The sequence below is a fragment of the Tribolium castaneum genome, chromosome 3, assembly GCF_031307605.1.
Source record: "Tribolium castaneum strain GA2 chromosome 3, icTriCast1.1, whole genome shotgun sequence".
NCBI classification, from domain to species: Eukaryota; Metazoa; Arthropoda; class Insecta; order Coleoptera; family Tenebrionidae; genus Tribolium; species Tribolium castaneum.
Window position 1 is genome coordinate 15,972,606 of NC_087396.1, and position 21,320 is coordinate 15,993,925.

At 36.2% G+C, this 21,320-nt stretch overlaps 3 protein-coding genes and 1 long non-coding RNA gene across 12 annotated transcripts in view; 2 read left to right on the forward strand and 2 right to left on the reverse strand.

Annotated features, from left to right (window-relative positions):
* esn (espinas) overlaps positions 1-21,320 on the reverse strand; it is a 165,270-nt gene that overhangs the window by 30,490 nt on the left and 113,460 nt on the right. Inside the window, exon 2 of one of the 8 annotated variants that reach the window (XM_015981823.2) lies at positions 19,996-20,274. The exons of the other annotated variants lie outside the window; for them this stretch is intronic. Within the exon in view, the coding sequence (XP_015837309.1) occupies positions 19,996-20,270 (275 nt within the window). The 5' untranslated portion in view covers positions 20,271-20,274. The remainder of the gene's footprint in view (positions 1-19,995; positions 20,275-21,320) is intronic. 8 annotated transcript variants of the gene reach the window in all.
* LOC100142378 (endothelin-converting enzyme homolog) lies at positions 13-3,286 on the forward strand. Its single transcript, XM_015981829.2, has 9 exons — positions 13-172; positions 219-661; positions 708-863; positions 913-1,133; positions 1,983-2,144; positions 2,190-2,436; positions 2,484-2,652; positions 2,700-2,905; positions 2,956-3,286. Exons 1-9 carry the CDS (start codon positions 64-66, stop codon positions 3,244-3,246), a joined length of 2,004 nt encoding a protein of 667 aa, XP_015837315.1. The 5' UTR covers positions 13-63; the 3' UTR covers positions 3,247-3,286.
* Positions 2,432-3,396, reverse strand: LOC135265642 (uncharacterized). The gene is made up of 2 exons (XR_010333377.1): positions 3,292-3,396; positions 2,432-3,240 (listed from the first exon to the last, which is right to left on the reverse strand). It is a non-coding gene; the product is annotated as an uncharacterized LOC135265642 (long non-coding RNA).
* On the forward strand, positions 3,165-7,895 carry LOC107398272 (neprilysin-2-like). 2 transcript variants are annotated; one of them, XM_015981826.1, is made up of 8 exons: positions 3,165-4,070; positions 4,112-4,264; positions 4,318-4,523; positions 4,572-4,733; positions 4,779-5,040; positions 6,866-7,040; positions 7,090-7,319; positions 7,402-7,895. In XM_015981826.1, exons 1-8 carry the CDS (start codon positions 3,381-3,383, stop codon positions 7,732-7,734), a joined length of 2,211 nt encoding a protein of 736 aa, XP_015837312.1. In that variant the 5' UTR covers positions 3,165-3,380; the 3' UTR covers positions 7,735-7,895. The 2 variants fall into 2 exon arrangements, with proteins under 2 accessions (XP_015837312.1, XP_015837313.1); XM_015981827.1 differs by having other exon boundaries at positions 4,779-5,022.

The window sequence follows — 21,320 nt, forward strand, 5'->3', positions numbered from 1 at the left end:
TTCAGTTGTTTTCTTATTACCTACACCCAAGCTTAATTTGGAAACGGCCGCAACAGCGTGACGATGGAATGCTGGACCCGGCGATCGCGTCTGGAGAAAAAAAGTTGTGTGACTCTAATTCTAGTGTTGACGGTTACAATTACGTTAATTACTCTAATTTTACTAGTGACGGGTAAGTCGATTTAACTGTGTGCTAATTGTAAACCGGTGGGTTCCAGAACCCCAGTTTTGCGTGACTTTGTCCTGCGTCGAAAGCTCCAAAATTATGAATAAAATGGTCGATCCGCGCAAAAATCCGTGTGAGGACTTTCACGCGTACGTTTGCGGAAAGTCTCAATCACCCAGAGATGACAGTCAAAGAGTCCTCAAAGAGGTGCTCTCCGAAGGCGACAAAGTCAATGACACAGCATCCTTGAAGCTGCAAAAGCAATTCTATCACTCTTGCAACGATTTAAAGGCCATAGATATGGATAACGATACGACCTTTGCGCACTTAATTGCTAAATTGGGAGGATGGCCGGTCGTCAGCGGCAATAATTGGAACGAAAGCGCTTTCGATTTTGCCGAATTTATGGTGAATTTGCGCGAATTGGGGTTCCAATACGACTGGTTTTTGGACGTTTCCGTCTACTCGAATCTGGGCGAGAACATCATTCTTGAGGTAAACTTCCCAAATTTTTGAATTCCAGTACATTTTCTTATCAAAGATTAATGTGCCCGACAATGTCAACAAAATCGAAGAAAAGGACGAACAAAACTATGCTGACTTGATGGTAGACGTAGCTATGGCTTTCGGGGCCCACAAAAGTGTGGCAAAATCTCAAATCCCCGAAGTAGTTTATTTGGAGCGTAAATTGGCTAATGTGGGTTTGGAAATATTTTACGAGCTGATGAAGTTAACCATAATTGTAGCTTGTGGATGAAATTCAAACGGAAAACGAAGAATTAGCGAAACAAAAATCGTTCCATTTGCTGACTGTAGCGGAAGTGCAACAAAAATGGCAAAAATTGAACTGGTTGGAGTTTTTAAATCACATAACTCAAAAGAAGCTGTCAGATACGCAATTAGTGGCGTTTTATGTGGAGAGTTATATGCCAAAACTTGACAAGTTGTTGAAACAAACCACGAAAAGGTACTAATTAAATCTGATCGAGATCAATAGAGATATCAATTTAGACTTTTGATTTGTATCATCAAGTCTTAAACCATCCAATAAAACCAAAAATACAAATTTATTACCGCTACCATACACAAGACCAGTTTATAGAAGCGTAATTAATTTATTTATCAATTAATGGCTTGATTAACTAATCACATGACCAAATTGAACAAATGTGATTGATTCAGTCACCTTGCTAACTTTTAACAACAAATTAAATTTTAACAAAGCTTTCTATAAACCGGACTTAGGACCAGTTTATAGAAGTTTCATTAATTTAATCCGCAATTAAATGCGTGATTAACTGATCACGTGACCAAATTGAAGCAATTTGATTAGTCCATTCGCGTGCTTAACTTCTAACAACGAATTAAATTTTAACAGAGCTTTCTATAAACCGGTCCTTAGAGCCGGTTTACAAAAAATTTTAATTGAAATTAAATTTTAATCGCGTTTAACTTGACATTTGTCAATGCATTTTTAATGGCAACTTAATTCGCATTAGTCTACTCTTGAATTAAATCTTAATTTCGCTTTCTGTAGATCGACTCTTAGAGCCGGTTTACAGAAAATTTTAATTGCAATTAAATTTTAATTGCGATTAACTTTTTTTTTTAAATTTCGAATTAAATCTTAATTTCGCTTTCGGTAAACCGACCCTTAGGGTCATTAAGTTAATTTGCAATTAACTGCATGATTAACTGATCACGTGACCAAATCGAACAAATTTGATTGGTCCATTCGCGTTGTTAACTTTTAACAACGAATTAAATTTTAACAAAGTTTTCTATAAACCGGCCCTTAGTCTTATTTTTTTTTCAGAACACAGGTTAATTACGTTATCTGGAAACTAATCGAGACTTTTTCTCCTTATTTATCCAAACCAATCCGCGACTTGATGCAAAACTATTCCATAAAAGCAAACGAAACTGAAACGTGGTACCAAGACCGCAGTACCTTCTGTTTTGAAGAGTCCAAGAGTTTGTAAAAAAAATAACTCAAAATTATCCCCAAACCAATTTTTTCCAGTTTTCAGTACAGTCTAGAAGCCGAATTCGTTCGTCGGTATGTTACTGCCACCAAAAGAAGAAACGTCGAAGAGTTAATTGAGAGGATACTAACCCATCTCGAAGAACATTTTCGTGATTCCAAATGGTTAGATTTTGAAACACGAAAAGCGGCGATTTACAAAATACAAAACATAAGTTACATTATTGGCGGTCCGGAGGAAATGTATTATGACAAACAGTTTGATAAGGATTTCGGGATCGGAGAGGTAATCAGTTTTTTATTTTGCCAGAAACTAACTAATGTTCGATTTAGCTTGAATTCAATTCGTCGAATATAATCCACATAAACATGAAACTGTTTGAAAAAGGACTCGACTTGCTATTTAATAAGAAATACAAAGAGACGAATTACCTCAAATACACGTTTTACGAACTAGTACCGTCGAGGGAAATTCGATTTATGCAACGATTTAACTTGATTTGTACGTAAAATTTATGATATTAGTTCCGGTTGAGTCTCGTTTTCCAGGGGTACCAGCTGGGGCCCTCCATGGTTACTTGTATGAGGATACCAGACCCAATTACCTCAATTATGGTACTTTAGGCACCACCATAGCCCAGCAATTAATCGAGGCAATGTATTTCTCAATTTTGAGAAATGTGTCTGAAGTTACGTTCTCCAATTTCAAAAACATGACTCATTGTTTGCCTCGATGTGGATCAGATTCCGAGCTGGTACTATTGTAATGATAAGTGGCCTTCAAGTGCTATTTATTGAATTGCAGATAGATTGCAATGAGAGCCTAATAACAATTATGTCGAATTATCTCGCTGTTGACATAGCATACTTGGCTTACAAAAGATGGGAGAAGCAGAATTTCGTCGAGAAAAACCTGCACGGTTTGCATTTTAGCGGCGATCAATTATTCTGGTTGGCTTATGGTACATCGATGTGTCACGAAATAAATCCAACTGACACGATCCAGTCGTCGAGAATCGTTGGACCGCTTCGTAATTCGCTCTATTTTAGTAAAGTTTTCAAATGCGATCAGCGGAATAAGTGCCTGATACTGTAATAGCTTTAAGTGGATTAAATTAGAATTAATTAAAAACGTACTAACGATCATTTCCATTATAACATATTAATTCCTGGAATTAGTTCGATGAGTCAGTACTGCGTCTACTTTTAACCGCACTCGAGTGTGAAAAAATGAAGACTCAAAAGCAAAGCTGCTGCGCGAAAAGGACGATCCTCGAGAAAATTCTAATAGTAGTTGTGGTGCTTTTAGTGTGTATTTTAATCGCGTTGTTTTGTGTTTTCACGTTACATGTTAAAAACGGTAATAGGCACTTTACTCGACCAGTGGTGCAAAACGTGTCGTGTCCTACGCCGAGTCCTCTCCGAGTCAAAAAGTCAACTCCCTGTATGACCCAAAGCTGCATCAAAGCCGCGTCGCAAATAATCGACTTCATCGACCCTTCTGTAAACCCGTGCGACAATTTTTACGATTTTGTGTGTGGCAATTTTCTCAAAAAACCTAAAGTCTCCAACGAGATAACGCCACTGAGCGCCTTAGAGGCAGTTACTTTACAACAATTCAATTCGTTGATCACCGAACCCATCAACGAGACACTGCCAAAATCATGGGCTTTGCAAAGGAAGTACTACAACACGTGCATGAACACTAGTGCCATCGAAGAAAACAATAGTGAATCTTTCTTAGAGATGTTGAAGTTTCTGGGAGACTGGCCACTGCTTCATGGGCGCTTCTGGGACGAAAGAAAATTCGATTGGTTGAATTCGATGGTTTTATGTCGGAAAGTTGGGTTTACATTTGAATATTTTCTGAAAATTGGAGCTAAAGATGCGGCAAATGAAACCGGAACGATTGTTTTATCAGTAAGTGGATTTATTGTAGTTTTTTATTAAAATTTTCGTAGATAAATCCACCAGCTGTAACCGACTTGCCCTTTCATTTGAGAAATTTTTACGTCGAGCTTATGGCAAACATTTCGATCGAGTTGGGGGCGCCTCCATATTTGGTCACTCATGAGTTTAACCGAGTCTTGCAATTTGAAGACGAAATCAAAGCGGTTAGTGAAGAAATCTGTTCCCTATTTTTGTTAAATTAAAATTTATAATTTAGGCGGTTGTGGACGAGGTGCAAAATGGCCAAGAAATAATCACAACAATTGACACTTTAGAAAACCAGTTTCCGTCGATTCCTTGGGTTCATTTCCTCACTAATATCACAATGAATTCGAACAATATCAGCTCAAGCTCTTGGATCCATTTTCGCGCCGGTCGCTATTTGCGAAACTTGCAAACTTTGCTGCACCGGACGCCGAAATCGTAAAACTTAATTAAACAAATTAGCCCGTAATTTGTGATTAATTTCAGAATCCAAGCTAATTACATCGTGTGGAAAATTATCGAACACTTTCGCAACTACTTGAAAGAAAGCGTCCGTTCGCTTTACGAATCATTTTTAATCCACCTCAACCCAAATTTAGCTTTCGTAAACAATCGCCATTTGTACTGTTTACAGAAATCGAAATTCTAGTGAGTTTATAGGTCGCAATAAATTTTCTTGTAAACCTCTCAAAGTTTTCCTTCAGTTACGGAATTAGCCTACGTTCGGACATTCCTCAAGCCCCAGTCGCGCGAAAACATCAAAGACATGGCGCTGGAGATAAAATACCGCCTCTGGAAGAAAATCACAGCAAATGAGTGGCTCGACAAAAACTCCAAGATCTTCCTCCTGAACAAAGTCGCCAAAATCGAAAACATAATCGGAGCTTCCGACCACGCGTTTGACCAAAACTTCGACCAAGTCGTCGAGATGGACGGGGTATTTGAAAACCTAAAAGTAGAGTATAAAATGTTACTTCTGGGCCAGAACATTTGGCGTCTTAAAAAACAAGTCAGAACCTTACAAATTTAGCTGTTTGCCCAAAAGCAAACAACCGAATAAGGCCTAAAACCTCTCAAAAATCATTAATTTTTATCCACTCCAAAAGTTCCCAAATATATGTAGACCACCAAAAATTGGACACATGAAAAAACATGGTAGAATCCTACAAATTTGTTGTTATTCTAAAAGTAACCATCCGAAAAAGATCTAAAAAACTTACATTTTAGACACCCCAAAAATAGCTCTTCATTTCTGGGCTTCATTGGCGCATGCAAAAATCAATTAAAATTACCTCAAAACTGCTCTAAAACCATTGTCAAATCTAGAGATTTCAGACACCTCAAAACAGCTTTTCATTTCTGGACCAAGCCTATTGGCGCATGGAAAAATCAATGAAAAACAACTTAAAGCGTCTTAAAAAAAAGGCAAAATCTTACAAATTTAGCTGTTTGCCCAAAATTATGCTGGTTTGACATTCAAGACAGAGGAGAAGAAAGTTTTTATAAATTATCAAGTTGGAACTGAAGGAATAAGTAAATCTGTTTGTAGTTATATATTATAATAATTTATTATGTTAAAAAAATGAATAGGTACTTAATTTATTATTCTGCTAATGATTTGTTTATAGTGTTGATAATAAAATTCAATTTAAATTTCCAAAAGCAATTTTACTTGTTACCAAAATTCGTTTGTTCACCAAGTTCAGCTAATTTTACTGTCCTGTTTATTCGCCAAAGGCTCATGAGTCGAAGACGTATTCAGGATTGATGGTCGTGCCGATGATTCTCCTCGATAGACACATACCTATGAACGGTATAAGTTCTCGTGAAAGAGGAGATGTTGTAAGAATAGATCGGATTGTAGTCGGAATGAAAACTAGGAATGTTTTGTACCTACTTATTTTTATTAATTCTGTAAGTATTTTGAATCCAAGATTCATCATGAAGGCATAGCCGAATATTGGAGTGTTGAAAGCCGATGGATTTGAATAAAAGTTTACTAGGTTTTTAAAGTGCTTAATTGTCCTGGTCTAAACTAGAATATTATGAAAAAACAGATAAAGCCCTCAGAATCGATGTAGACGAAGAAGACAAAGTACTATGGAAAAATTTAACCCCCCCAATTTGGGGGAGTTGAATGGTAATGAAAAAATAAGCACAAATTATGATTTTTGAAGAATTTTGTCTTTTCCAGTTTACTCTTGGGAAAGCATATAAATTTTTAGGAATCTGCCTAGATTTTTAAGACGTTAAATATCATGGTACCTTCCGTGATTTCGTGTTGCTTTTACTTTATTTTTGCATGCGCCAATAGACTTGGTCCAGAAATGAAAAGCTGTTTTGAGGTGTGTAAAATCTAGAGATTTGACGATGGTTTTAGAGCAGTTTTGAGGTAATTTTAATTGATTTTTGCATGCGCCAATTGGCTTGGTCCAGAAAGGAAAAGCTATTTTTGGGGTGTCTAAAATCAAGGCATTTTGTAAGTTTTTTAGATCTTTTTCGGATGGTTACTTTTGGGAAAACAGTAAATTTGTAGGATTCTACCCTGTTTTTCGTGTGCCCAACTTTTGGTGGTCTACATATATTTGGGAACTTTTGGAGTGGATAAAAATTAATGATTTTTGAGAGGTTTTAGGCCCTATTCGGTTGTTTGCTTTTGGGCAAACAGCTAAATTTGTAAGGTTCTGACTTGTTTTTTAAGACGCCAAATGTTCTGGCCCAGAAGTAACATTTTATACTCTACTCCTAAACACTAAGCCGCACTTAAATTATAATTATAGTTTGACCTCGATTCGGATAACATCATCGAAATGGCAACTAAACTGAACGCGAAACGAGCCGACAACTACTTCAACATAATCAACCAAAAGTCCAACGAGGTGGCCAAAGAAGTGTTGGAAAAATCGCCGGTCTTGTACATAAACGCGTTTTACGCCGAGGATTTTAACGCAATGAGTGCGTTGTTTCGCAGGCCTTAAACGGGACCTGATCTTTTTGCTTTTAGTCGTACCGGCTTCGTTTTTGCAAGGTGTAATCTACGATCTTGACCGGCCCCAATACATGAATTACGGGGCTTTGGGAAGCGTCATCGGACACGAGTACACTCACAGCTTTACGACCTTTGCGGAGGAAAACCAAACCAAGACCGCGGAAAGCGCGGACAAGTACGAGGGCAAAATTCAGTGCCTCCTGGAGGAGTACAAGGAGTACGGCAAGCATCTGAGCGAGTTCACGGTAATTTATCGGCATTTAAGTGTGTTTATTTAGAAAATTTACACCAAATTACAGGAAAAAATTCAAATAAAATTTTTTACAGACCAACGCGAAATCGGCCCTGGAAGAGAACATCGCCGACCTAATCGGCCCCGATTTAGCCTATGAAGCCTACCAGCAGTGGAAATGGAAAAACGGCCCGGAGCCGACGCTCCCCGGCCTCAACTACACCCAAAACCAGCTTTTCTGGATAATGTCCGGAGCTTTCAAATGCTACCAGCCCAAGCGCGGTTTTAACATAAAATTCGATCAACACCACGGCGTTCCATCGTTCGCCGTCACTTTCAGTATGAGAAACTCTCCTTTTTTCGCCGCCGACTTCAATTGTCCTGTCGGTGCCAACATGAATCCGGAGAAAAAATGTCGGGTCTTGTGAATAGATTGTTTTCGTGTGTGTTCACACATCCTCATTATTCAACGGGCAACGGTTAATTATAATGATATTAAGAAGAAAAAGGAGAGGATCGTTTTAAATTAATCTTCTTTTGACGTGTAGTTTTGAAATCGTTTTAATATATTGTTTTTTATTAATAATTCTGACGTTGATTTAATTTTGGAATTCTTCCTAAAGCCTGCACTTGTAGATAGTTTTTAGTGTAATGAAAGCAATGGAGTTAATTATCTTAATTAGGTTGTAATCTTGTGAGAATAGAATTATGATGATTCCCAACGTTGTTTTATAATTGTTCCAACACAGTTCCAGTCCGAAAACTATAAAGTGAACAATTTTACACTCCGAAGCATCAGAATCAGGCTCGGAATTTCTCTTTTCTCTCCGATTCAAGTCTCGAGATTCCCAAAACGTCGCCGCTGTATCAAACATGGAATGATTCATGTTTGTTAGTGGTCGTTTAGAACGTCCAGTAATTGAAATAGCATTCCACAGATGTGTCTTACCACTTGCGGACTTGTCGCATCTTTAAATGGAATCGGTTAATTAGAGGTGTAGCTTGCTCATAGAGGTCGCCGTTATTTTTATCATTCTTTCTGATACCTCAAGTGTTACTATTATATAATAGACAACTGTTACGAAAAACCGTAGCGATCGAGGAAAGCAAACGCTACTAATTAATATAGAAGCGGATTCTGTAATTTTATTAATTAGCGGATTCTCTAGATGAGGAAACGATAAATTGGGATGGGTTTGTGGCACAAAGAATTTTTTAAATTGGAGGATTCGAGGCACGGAAATGTTGGAAACTGGTTTTGCTTTGTTCGAAGGAAAATTATACCCGAAAGGTGTTATTAGAGGACCGTTTCGGGGATCCAAATTGAAGGGTCGTCACTGCTTGCTTTCAAAACTATTCAAATATGTAAAATGCTGAGGCAAAAATTCAAACAAACTTGTTTGGAACTGAAGTACGTGTGTTTATTTTATGTATTTATTTTAGTGATTGAAAAATGCTGTAATGACCATAAAACAAAACGGCGCAATATCGACAGCCACACAGCTCATCCATATTCAAATTTAATTTAAAATAAATGTGATCATAAAGAGAAAATTAACAAACTGGGAAATAATATACAACGTGTACCTATTGCGACTAGAAGCAATAAAATCGGAATTGATAATAAATTTCGTGTGTGATTATACGTGGTTTCGTATTCGTACGATTTATGATAATAAAACATATCATTTATTATTTTTAAATTAGAGAGAGAAAATTTGGAAACTCTTTAAAATTCAATAATCCTTGTACGAGAACACGTTTTTTTAATTAGTCGACACCCTTAAGAAGCCGAAAAATTTAATAACGACACGCTGACAAAACCAGTATTTCTCACACAACGTCCATAATTTACAACCACAAACTGTAGGAAATTATTAATAATAAATACCAGTGGTAGGCTTAAAGCGGCGACACAAAAATGTGGACATATTAAAAATTCAACAACATAAATCTACCGACGCTGAAAAGCATCCTTAATTCGAAAAAACCCAATAAAACCGTCACAACTTCTCAATTCCCGAATCAAACAAAAATGTAGCAGTTAGTTTGATGTTATTTCCTTGTCGAGGGCCATAAGTCACTCGGTTGGAGGCCAATCAAAAGTATTTTTGACCGAGTGGAACAAAGCAATAAAATAATTGTGTGCACAAAAACGTCTTGCACTGTTCGGATCAAAATTTCGCCCTCTTGTCTATTATCAATCTATTTATGTTCTCTTGTACCAACACCGGTCCTCGTCTATAAATCAAGTCCGTCAAGTAAAAAAAGCATCACGCATGTTTACATGATTGTTATGTTAATGGCAGCAGAACGTTGCTTCGATTACGTTAAAAATACACCTACATGCCATCGTCCATCCTTCCTCCGTCCATACCTTAAGAAAGAGCAAGCCTCGAGACAATAACTACTCGACCTAAGACTAATAATAATAAAACGTAGTGGCTAACCACCTCGTACTCATTCTTGACCCAGTGGCGTACTTCACATTCCCTTTGGGATATTTTCAAAAAATTCCCGCAGTTACGCCACTGAGTGATGGGCTCTGTAGTGGTCGAGCGCGATCGCCGCCAGGTATGCGTTCTTATGTTAATTTGTGATATCGAGGGGATACATATGCATAGTTAATGAGTGGTTGGGATTCGCCTTTTTTCTTTGGTGGCAATCATCTCCGAGTAAATTAGACAGGATATCGGGCTATTCAGATGGAAACTAGATACAGACGCCGAGGGAAATTTCATTTGAGGCCTGGTGGTGGTCGAAAAGAAAATATTTCGGAGAAGATTATCAATGCGTCCAGTTGCTGCAATGCATGCTGACGGTCTTTAAATAATAAGTGCCCACGATGCAGCTCTTAATCATACTTTTATGTGTGTCGTAACCAGTGATGTTTTATCGGCTGTGCCTCATTTATCAGCGTTTTGAAACAAAGTGGCAAAGCTAGGAGTCGGAAATAATTAGTCTAGTTCTAGTCATGACCGTACTCCGATAACGCGAAAAATCATGGCACAAAGACATTGCTGTTCACATTGTCGGTTGATTTATTTTAATAAAAAATTCTCCTCGTCGTATTTCCAGCTTTCGTACAATCTTGAACCACAATTTCTATTAACGTCCATAATTCCGACTTTAAAATGTTCTAAAATCCGGAATTTATGAGTCATAAACGGCAGAATTTTATACTTCATTACATTAACTGCCAATGAATATTAAAAAAACACATCGCTTGCTTTGTTCTTTTATCTTTGCGTGATGCTACTTTTTAATTAGGCGTAAAAATTATGCAAATCGAAAATTTCTCCCGATCGATGTTTCGGAGCTCTAGGGCGTAGTGGTGGTTCGGTCTAACCGCCACTTATCTAAATGGCCCCCATCATCAGCTGAGACAAAGGCGCCCAAATCGACCGTGAATTCCTCTCGTCATTGCCGAGACGATTCCATCACGGAGATGCTTTTAACGTTACATTTCTAGTTTCATGGATGCTTAAAACGTTATCTATCGAGGAGAAAAAGCGAAAGAATTCGAGATTTCTCTGTCACGAAATAACGCCATTTGATACAGGAGGTGGAGGGGTATCGGGTATCGCCAGGAATTTCGAAAATTTATAGCGGAAAAAATGAGGATTTTTAATTGGTTACTGGTTTTGATCGAGTGGATTTAAATAATCCGATTAAAGAATTCGTCACGATTATCACTGCCTAACAATAAATAGTAATTCAGTTGACCATGAATGGGAAAACTCAGCCATAAATGGATTTTTGTGCACTTCTCTCGTTGAAACTGCGTCGTTATGGCGTCCTGTAATTTACCAGAAGTAAAAAGTGCAGCCATCCATTATGGTCCATAATAATTCAAGGTAGCCGTAAAAAATTCAGGCGATCGTTCCCGTGGGCGAAATAATTAGAAGATATAATAATTCTTGGGTTTATCTGGAATGAATCATTTGATACCATCGTAAATTATTTTAAAATATCGGTCATTATAATAAACAACGTTGCATTATCTCCATTTACGATCTTCCACCACTCACACATCTTCATCCCGGTATTAATTATCCCCAAATTAGCCAAATGATTGATTACGCGGTCCGGGCGCTTTCGCCGTCTCGGGTCAATGTTTGTGTATTTGCCCATTTAAAAAATTTCCCGAGTAAATAGAAACTTTTTCGGCTTGTTTACCGACTCGAGGCGAATTTACATAAATTAAACGTGTGGTCGCACCTGATATAACGACATTAATTGACAAATTATACGACGGGGTGTTCCTCGGAACAATAAGTGAAAAACTCGTCCGGTATTGAACCAGTCTGTAATTAAAATTGTGATTAGTTTGATTGCTTTGACATTACATGACTCCGGAGGCTGCGCTTGATTGATACCGGCGTGTTCTTCATGATTGACTATGAGGAAGTCGACTGAAGAAGACTTAACCATTTTTGTCGCTGTTTTGTTTTGCATTCTTGCACACATAATACAGAATCAGTGCTTGACTAATTCCCAAACACGGCACGATTGGAAATTCCTCCTTCATTTATTCCACCATTGGATAATTAACGAATTATTAATGACGTCTCATTTATTAACGTGTCGTACGTGTAAAAATATTTTGAAGCAAAGTTCGAGGTTGCTACCAGTAATGTATGCAGGAAGATAATTCGATGATTATCTCAAATGTTTGCTTGTCGAGAAAAAGATGAATGTTTTTCGAGATGATTTGAAGCAAATTATGCCGCGAGGAATCGGAGTTTTCGAAGTCCAGTCGACTGGAAAAAATTCAAGCTTGACAGGGCCCTCGGCTTGCCTGACGGAAATCATTTAAATATTTTTTAGATAATTTCATCAATAAAAACAGCTTTCCCACCCCACCATTTCTGAAAACAATAAAACACAATGTGCGGGATTTGTTACAGAAAAATTATGCAAATGCAACACTTGTTTCTGAAATTATTTATTATTTACTCAACTATGATTTATTGGCCGTAGCTAAGTAAGGAATAAAACACCCGAGCGGCTACCTACAAACACTCCTACAAGAAATAAATAATTAATTGAAGAAATGTTCAGATAAGTGCTAAAATAATGCCGTTACATACGGATCGCGGATTTTGTGAATTTTTACTTGGCAAATATTTTAAATAATACCAAATAAAATTTGTCAATCGCTAAAGCAAATTTGTGTTCGTAGACAATAAAAAATTAATGGTTAAAAAATCCTTTTGCCGTTTGCGGCGATTAAAATGAGCTTAGCAAATCGCCGTTCCGCGTCCTCAATACGAAACTATATCTTGACACGAATATTTCTGCTCGTGGTTATGAAAATTGCATGGTTGTTCACACTTAAAATTACAAAATACGATGCTTATAACTACAATTTGGAAAAAATTATTACTGACACGGGAGATATTGCGCACGATTATTTTAGAAAATAATGATGACAGGTGTCGGTGGAAACGACAAGTTTGTTTTAATTTTCTCCGGTTTTTAGTTCACTTCCCACACCTGAAGTTTATGTAAAATAGAGAGAGTACTTTTGTAACAGTTTTCAGGCATGTTTTTGAGTTGGCAATTAGGTACTGACATCCTTAGTTGTGAACAAACAAACGTGTCAAGATTGTAAAAATAATGGACGAATTTTTAACGTAATCAAAGTAAATATATTTATAAAACTTGCAATTATGGTCATAAAGCGAGGTATTCACCTGCCGGAGTCGATTATCAATTAGGTGTAAACTGGTTTTAACGACACTCCGGGAATTAATGAATGTAAAACACTTGTAATAATGACTCTCGAGATATCCATCACTGAAAATTTTGAAAAATGCTGAAACTCGAGACCGCGGCCTGACTCATTCCAGCAGTTGGAATAATCACAAAATTTTGGTTTAGCTGATGGTAAAGCTTGGATCTGCGCTACCAAATTCCATATTCCACCTGTATAATCCCGCACTTATGAATTATTAAAATGGCCGCGGACATCTCCAAGAACCGATATGCGCATTGAATGTAAATTAAGCTCGACATGGTAGCTATAAAATTAGCATAGATTATTTCGCAATTACCGTCCTATATGAATCTAAAGCTCGCTTAAGTCAGCTGTAAAAACTCTAATTGGCCACACCTCGCGTACTTTTTCCTCCCAACGATTTGTCACCTGGATTAAATCGATTAAGCTCGAGTTTAAGCTTCGGAGTTTACAGAGCCATTAGGTGCATATGTCGTCTTGTACACTTTGTCTTGACCGTGGGAAATGTCGCACCGTCACGTCAGACCGACTCCGGGCTTTTTTACATTTTCTTATACAGTTTCGTCTAATTAGCTGAATTTTTATCGAGCTTTTCCCCGTGTAACCCACGTGTTTTCACCGCGCGATCGTACCTGCTTATGCAACGCAAAAACGCGAATGCGATATGTCTATACTGGGCAATAAAATACGTGAAATATTAACTGTGAATGTCGCACTTTATATGGAGGAAACAAGAGTGTTTACCGATAGATTTGTCGCGTTGCAACGGTACAATTACATGCAAGATTTATTCCATTATACGCCGCGTGATATTTTATTGAAGTTTAGAGGCTAACTTCTGAAAAAAGTTCACAACAAACGGATTATAATACTCGGAGATATGGTAAGAGGAAAGTCTTGTCTTACAAATACTGTAATTTATTTTTTAATCAGAAACTAATTTATTGCTGGCTAGGAATAGATAACTGTAATAACAATAAACCCAGTTATTGCTTAGCGTTACAATATTTATTAAAATCAAGGCGAAACATAAACACAAATTATTGTAGGCGAAGGGATTTCGAAGTGGCTTACGTTTTAATCAGACGATCAAATAAATACATTTATTATTTACATGTCGTAAAACTATCTTAGGCAATAAATTTACCAGCATGTTAATAAAGCTCCTAATCATTGTTTATTATGCCGAAGTGAAAGTTTCAGCCACTTTGTTGCTTCAAACACTGTCAATATGTACAAATCAACAACTAACACACTTGTCAATTTGAAACAAACACTAAATGACGAATGCATTTATGAAAATGCCTACAGCTATATCATACGTATCATAACATTTCAAAAAAGCTTTTATTTAAAAGATGCATTAAGAAGTAAAAAATAATGTTTTACTATCAGAGGAGATTATTTTTCCTTACAAATTCGGATTTTAAAATTTATAAAACCTTTAGGACTACAGTACATTACAGTAATTCTGTAATGCCGTATTGTTATGACTAATGACTAGAAAATTTGTAATTTTGTGGAAAAAAGGAAAATTGTTCGTTTGAACATCTTGCCGAATACAAACGGCAGAAAAAAAAATAAAAATTGAAATTGATAACAAACAAAAAGAACAAAAAAAATGTTCGTCTGAACAGTTTCCAAAGCTTTTATGAATTTTAAAATCCTAATTTGTAAGCAAAAATAATCTCCCTTGATAGAAAAACATTATTATTTACTTTTTAATGCATCTTTTAAATAAAAGCTTTTTTGTAAAAAAAAAATTTTTTATTTTTTTATTTATTGCTTTTAAGTCTTTTCTTATTTTAAATGTCTTTTTCTCAGAGATTTAGTTTCGCCGTATTATTGTAACACCATTATTTTGCTGATATGTGCAAACTTGTTTAGTGGTATGTGTCTATACTCTATTGACCAAGATAAATGAATTTAAAAAAATAGCGAAATTTGTTTGTACCGAAACGTAATGAAAATGATTAGGTATTAATATATTTCTCACTGGCCAACATACCGTTAATGTTGGTATAAGTTACGGTATGTACACATCGAAAACCCATTTATAAACATAAAACTTCAAAACTCCATTTAACACCTTTAGAAGGTATTTAACCACATTGTCACGCAAAATTTTGAAAGTATACAAAATTTCAATTCATTGGGACACCGGGAACCATTTCAAATTTGGCTCCAAAAATATGAAACAGACAGACAGACAACAAAGCAAGTTAAATAAAAACTTTCACAAAGTTCACTAGCTTCTAGACTATATTTTAATATTCAAACCGCGTCAGTTGAATAAAAAATTTTGCAATGAAATCGTAAATTTTTCCGCACAAGAACTAAAGGTTTCAGCTATTCTTTTTTTAACGTATAACAGCATTTTGGTAGTAATATCAATATTTGCCAATGACTCGATAGTTCGCCGGTTTGCTAACAGCAGGAGAGTCAATAATTCTGATTTACAACACAAAAAACCCATTAAATTAACATTCCGAACGTTTTAATTGAGTAAATTTTTTTCCGTGGTCGTCTTAATTCCCACTAGTTAGAAAGTGAGTCGTCTTAACAAAACTAAAAAATGGGAGATACTAAAGCAAGCTCAGCCGCCACTCATTACCGTGTCTCCGTCGATATTTTCTCATAATTTTCTCCCGCAGAAGTCGCTCCATAATATCGTCCCCTGCTGTCGCATATCATTAATTTATTGCAGTTATTATAAATGAAGGTTACAGGTTATGTCCCCATAAATTAATTCCATTAACTAAAAACACATACGGCTCGCTCCCAGATTGTAATTATACGAAATCCGACATGGCCAAAGAATGGTATTATAATTACATCGGAGTGTGTGCGCTCTCGCCGGTATTATCAACGATTCGTTCGTGTATCGAGTGTAGTTGCCTCTAATAATACGCCGAGACCGTCTTCTTGTAAATGACTTTTTAATTCTGCTGACATCAAAAATTGATTTAAGACTGAGACCGGTGATTAACGATTTTTAACGCGATTTTCATAAAGGTGACCGCGAGGAGATCTACAAGCAGAGCATTGTCGGAACTAAATTGATAGCTGACCAGGCAATCAACTAAACGAAGCGATTTTTTTCAATCAGTCTCACGCGGGTATTTATATGTTTTAAAATATTTAAATTTTTCATTTGGTAGTTAATTAATTTCCGAGCAATAAATTATTGAAACGAATTGCTTAATCATGCGGCCGGAGCACTTTTGATTAATAACAGATCAATAATTTCAAAATCAATATCTTGTTAAGATTGACCAAATCGATAGAAGAGTCTGTAATTGGATAAGCCGTCATTTCAAAATATGGTCAAGCTGTGACCGGTGCTTTATTATTATTAGATTTCGTGGATCACGGGTCGTTTTTACCACACACATGTCGGTGAATTAACGCACTTTAACGCGGCAAAGTGCCAAACGATCATTAATCAAATCGATGTGTCTTGGCAATTCCTCTCGTGATTATCCTTACGATAATTCCAATGAGAGTTATTGATATTTCAACCTGTACTGCAACCTCGTGACCTCGCCTTGTTTATTCAAATAGGAAGTTAGTGAAACTTTAAATTCGAAATTCTCCACTGGCATCGGAATGAGAAGAACATGAACGAAATAAATTAATGGATTCTTTGCGGTGCGCCGTCTCGCTTTTTCAACACGAGGCCAGGGAGGAGTTCAACGAGAAAATAGGAAACTACAACTCCTGACCAACCTCCAATTCTTAGTGAACATTTTTCACGCTTAATTTTTTTAAGTAAGTGCCAAAACTGCACGCTATATTGGGCCCGGTTACCAAAAAATGGAAGAATTAAATAATTTCAAGCTGATTTTTTATATAGGGTGTCTCAGAATTGGAGAATTCCGAGTTCATAGCATTGTAGATAATCACTTCAGTAGTCCAAATGTAGCAACAAAATGAAGATTCGGGACTTCCTCACAGAGATACATTAGTTTGAACATGCGCTTCAAATGCAGGCTAAAACTTCCAGTCTTTATTGTTACTTGTGATGAAGATGATTGTGGAAAATAATATAAAACAATTACTCTAAAAACTTGCTTCATATTGCAGCAAAAAAAATCTTAAGTTTTGTAATTTTTTTTTATAAAATGGCAAATTACAAAAAGGTACGATTTTTTTCTCAAAAATAAAGCTGTTTTTTGAGAAATTGTTTAACATTATTATTGTCCACATTCATTTTCACATAAATAAGGATAAACACGGAAGCTTTTAGCTGCATAAACACAGCTCAAAAATTGATCTCCAAACCAAAGTACGTATTTTTGTGGGAAAGCCTAGAATTTTTATTTTGTTTTTACATTTGGACTACTGAAGTGATTCGCTACAACGCTCTGAACTCGGAATTCGTCAATTTCGAGACACCCTGTATAACTTTGTCAAATAAAAATTCTAGAAATGGAAATCATATATTTTTTCAAAATTTTCAAAAATTATTAAATTAAAAATTTGCTTCATATTGCAGCAAAAAAATCTTAAGTTTTGTAATTTTTTTTTAATAAAATGGCAAATTACAAAAAGGTACGATTTTTTTCTCAAAAATAAAGCTGTTTTTTGAGAAATTGTTTAACATTATTATTCTCCACATTCATTTTCACATAAATAAGGATAAACACGGAAGCTTTTAGCTGCATAAACACAGCTCAAAAATTGATCTCCAAACCAAAGTACGTATTTTTGTGGGAAAGCCTAGAATTTTTATTTTGTTTTTACATTTGGACTACTGAAGTGATTCGCTACAACGCTCTGAACTCGGAATTCGTAAATTTCGAGACACCCTGTATAACTTTGTCAAATAAAAATTCTAGAAATGGAAATCATATATTTTTTCAAAATTTTCAAAAATTATTAAATTAAAAATTTGCTTCATATTGCAGCAAAAAAATCTTAAGTTTTGTAATTTTTTTTTAATAAAATGGCAAATTACAAAAAGATACGATTTTTTTCTCAAAAATAAAGCTGTTTTTTGAGAAATTGTTTAACATTATTATTCTCCACATTCATTTTCACATAAATAAGGATAAACACGGAAGCTTTTAGCTGCATAAACACAGCTCAAAAATTGATCTCCAAACAAAAGTACGTATTTTTGTGGGGAAGTCTAGAATCTTTATTTTGTTTTTACATTTGGGTTACTGAAGTGATTCGCTACAACGCTCTGAACTCGGAATTCGTCAATTTCGAGACACCCTGTATAACTTTGTCAAATAGAAATTCTAGAAATGGAAATCATATATTTTTTCAAATTTTTTAAAAATGATTAAATATTTTTGAAATTCTTCATTTAAGTAAAATTTCACTCTATGACTGTTGTTTTTTGCACAACCGAGTGTTGGATGATTCGGATTGTTGCCTTGAATATTTTGTGCAATACAAAAGGAGAATTTTGAAGCGGAATTATTCGTATAAGCGGCACGTCCGGCCATATGATTGATGATGAAACCAATCTTTCCATCGCCATCAATACTGGAGTTTAATCTTGTAATCTTGGGTTGATTACCGGTCGCAACGACCTCTTTTTCCGATCTTGCAGCGATACGAGTACAACATGCCGCTTAATTTATTTCAATTATCGGCTAGTTTGCCTAATAAGCTCTATGTTCGAGAAAAAAGCGTTTTCTGGTTTTGGTTGGAAAGCTCGTGTTATATTTTAGTTGGTAAAAGTATAAGAGATAAAATGCTTGACATGAAATTAACCATGTAAGCATGAGAACATTAGCATAAATAAAGCAGACTGTCGTCAAACGACGTTACCTACACAGTCGGGGTTTATCTATATCGTGGAATAAATAACCTAAAGTACTCCGCTTTACATTTTCTGGTTGAAAATTTCGCAACAAGAGGAAGATTTTTTATCGGGAAACGCCGCTCATTCCTTGCAAAAGTGACAGCTTAAGTGCTTGGAAGACTGTTGCATGTCCTCTCGGAATACATCAATCAATTTAATTAGTGTTTGTCGCATTGCGACATCTTAATAAGGATTCGAAAGAATTTCTCGCGGATTCCGGTCTAATTCCGGCTCGAGTCCCGGAATTGTCGAAAGCTCGCCAAGATGGATGCCTCGCTTCGGATTCAATCACGTAGACCGACCATCGCGATGTCAATCCAGCTCGCTCGAGCTTGACCGCATCGCGGAAATGATATCGGATTTTACAAGAACTGCGATGATAAATTTCACTTTTGGTCGTGACCGAAAGGTGTCGAAGGCGCAACGAATAGGTTTTAGAAAGCAATCAATTCTCGAAGGAACGTTTATACTAATTGGGTGCCCACGCAGGACTTTGATTAATTTATTTCTCGATGGCGTCTTGCCTTAGTTTGGTTTTTACACGCATTTGTTCGAAAGAGAAGTCTAATTGTGGAAAATCGAACAGTTTCAAACGTCGATCGAAACTCGTTCCTAAGCCAGTTTTAATCATATCAAATGCACACTCTTTAATAGGTAACTTGCTGGCTAATAATCGACTTCCTATTTATTTTATTCCCTTTTTCACATGCACTGCGCTACTGTTTTTACAGAATTTGCATTCTGGAAAAAAGCACAAGCGTGATCAAAGTCTCACTTTCCGGTATGTAAAGTTCAGAATTTTTTATCTCTATCTATTGTTGGAGAAAAATTTTAATAACATCGCGATAGTAAAATTCTCACGTGCAAGACAATAAAACTACGAGGCTTCGATTTTTTTAATTTGATGAAAATTTTGATTAGCCTGGCGTAGAAAAAAGGAGAAAACAGAACGGTATTACTTACTAGTCGATTAACTGCATCTTCCTTATAACGTTTCTTGCCAATTCGCAGCTGTTACGAATTTACCTTTTATGAAAATCCGGTGTCATCAAAATTTTTAAATTATCAAATTACCGTAAGCTTGAAACCGTTTAAAAATCCTGCAGCGTCCGCCTAATTACTCACTCGTCAATCTCCCTCGTCAGATCTAACGAATTAATCCCTGGTGTTGTCCTTTCTCCCAAATTAAACCCCTGTTTGGTGTTTTCGTACACTCGCGCATCCTCGGCGAACTTTTTCTTTTCCTGCTGCGCCCGTTTGCCGTACAATTGTCTGTAATATTTTTCCTGGTCGCCGTACATCCAGCACACTTTCCACCATTGCTTGCACATCAAAACATTCGCCGAAGCACTCGTATTTTCGCGTTTCAACGCGTTACTCGACATCGTTGCACTTTTCATCTTCCTGTTAAGATCGATCAGACAGGTGCTTTATACCGTATTGTGTCCAAGGCAAATAAATCGATGAGCTTTTGTCGAAACTTTATTACGCTAAAAGGCAACAGGTTCCTTTTACGGACGATAGTTGGCCGATTAAATTGTGAATAGATCGAAGAGGTGTGAGCGAGAGAGAGAGGTAAATGGACAAGGTTTTTTTTCAAAGACTGGTTAGTGCCTTTTCGCGCTTTACTATTCACCCCGAGAATTAAAATTGACGTTTATCAATAGGCGCCAATTACGGAGAGAGCAAAAAGAGGGTAATTGTGTGGATACAAGGGATTTTTGCACGAGCTAGACGCGTATTCAATTTGTGTGCACAAAACATGTAATTAAAGCGACGGCGACATTGCGACAGAGCACCGCCAGCAAATGTAATAAATAAAACTGGGAATTTGATTAAGTGACTGGCGATTTAAATGAGGCTCTATTTTATCCCTAATCCAATCGTAAACTATGCATAGTTTCAGCAAGATTGACTTTTACTCGACTAAAACTAGACAAATGTACCTACATTTTTACCTAATAAGTAACTAAATGACATTAACAAGCCGGAAAATTGCATCAGACGCAATTACACGTTGACGGTCAAAAATTGTTAGAATTTATTTTCTTCAGTCTAGTGTATGATTTCAGTAGGTTACAGTCGTCATTATTTTTTTCGCAAAATGCAACATTGCAACAAATTGCCTAAAAATATTATTATTGATTAGGTTGATCCATAGCTACAACTTATAATTTTCAAACATTTACGTGACGAAAACAATTTTAGAAAAGTCTTCGTAGGTATAATAATACAATGTGTTTTTAAATGATTTTCATCAATTTCCCATGTGAAATCAGAAATGCCGCTTGAAACAATTAATGGCAGGCATTTAGACACCGAAAAATACCATTCTCCACTTATTAAGTCTCCAATTCGGAAATAAGCTTCGACAATAAAAGTTTTCTTGCACAGTATAACAATTTAGTTGTATTTTAATAATTTTTTTATAATTAATTAATTGACAATTT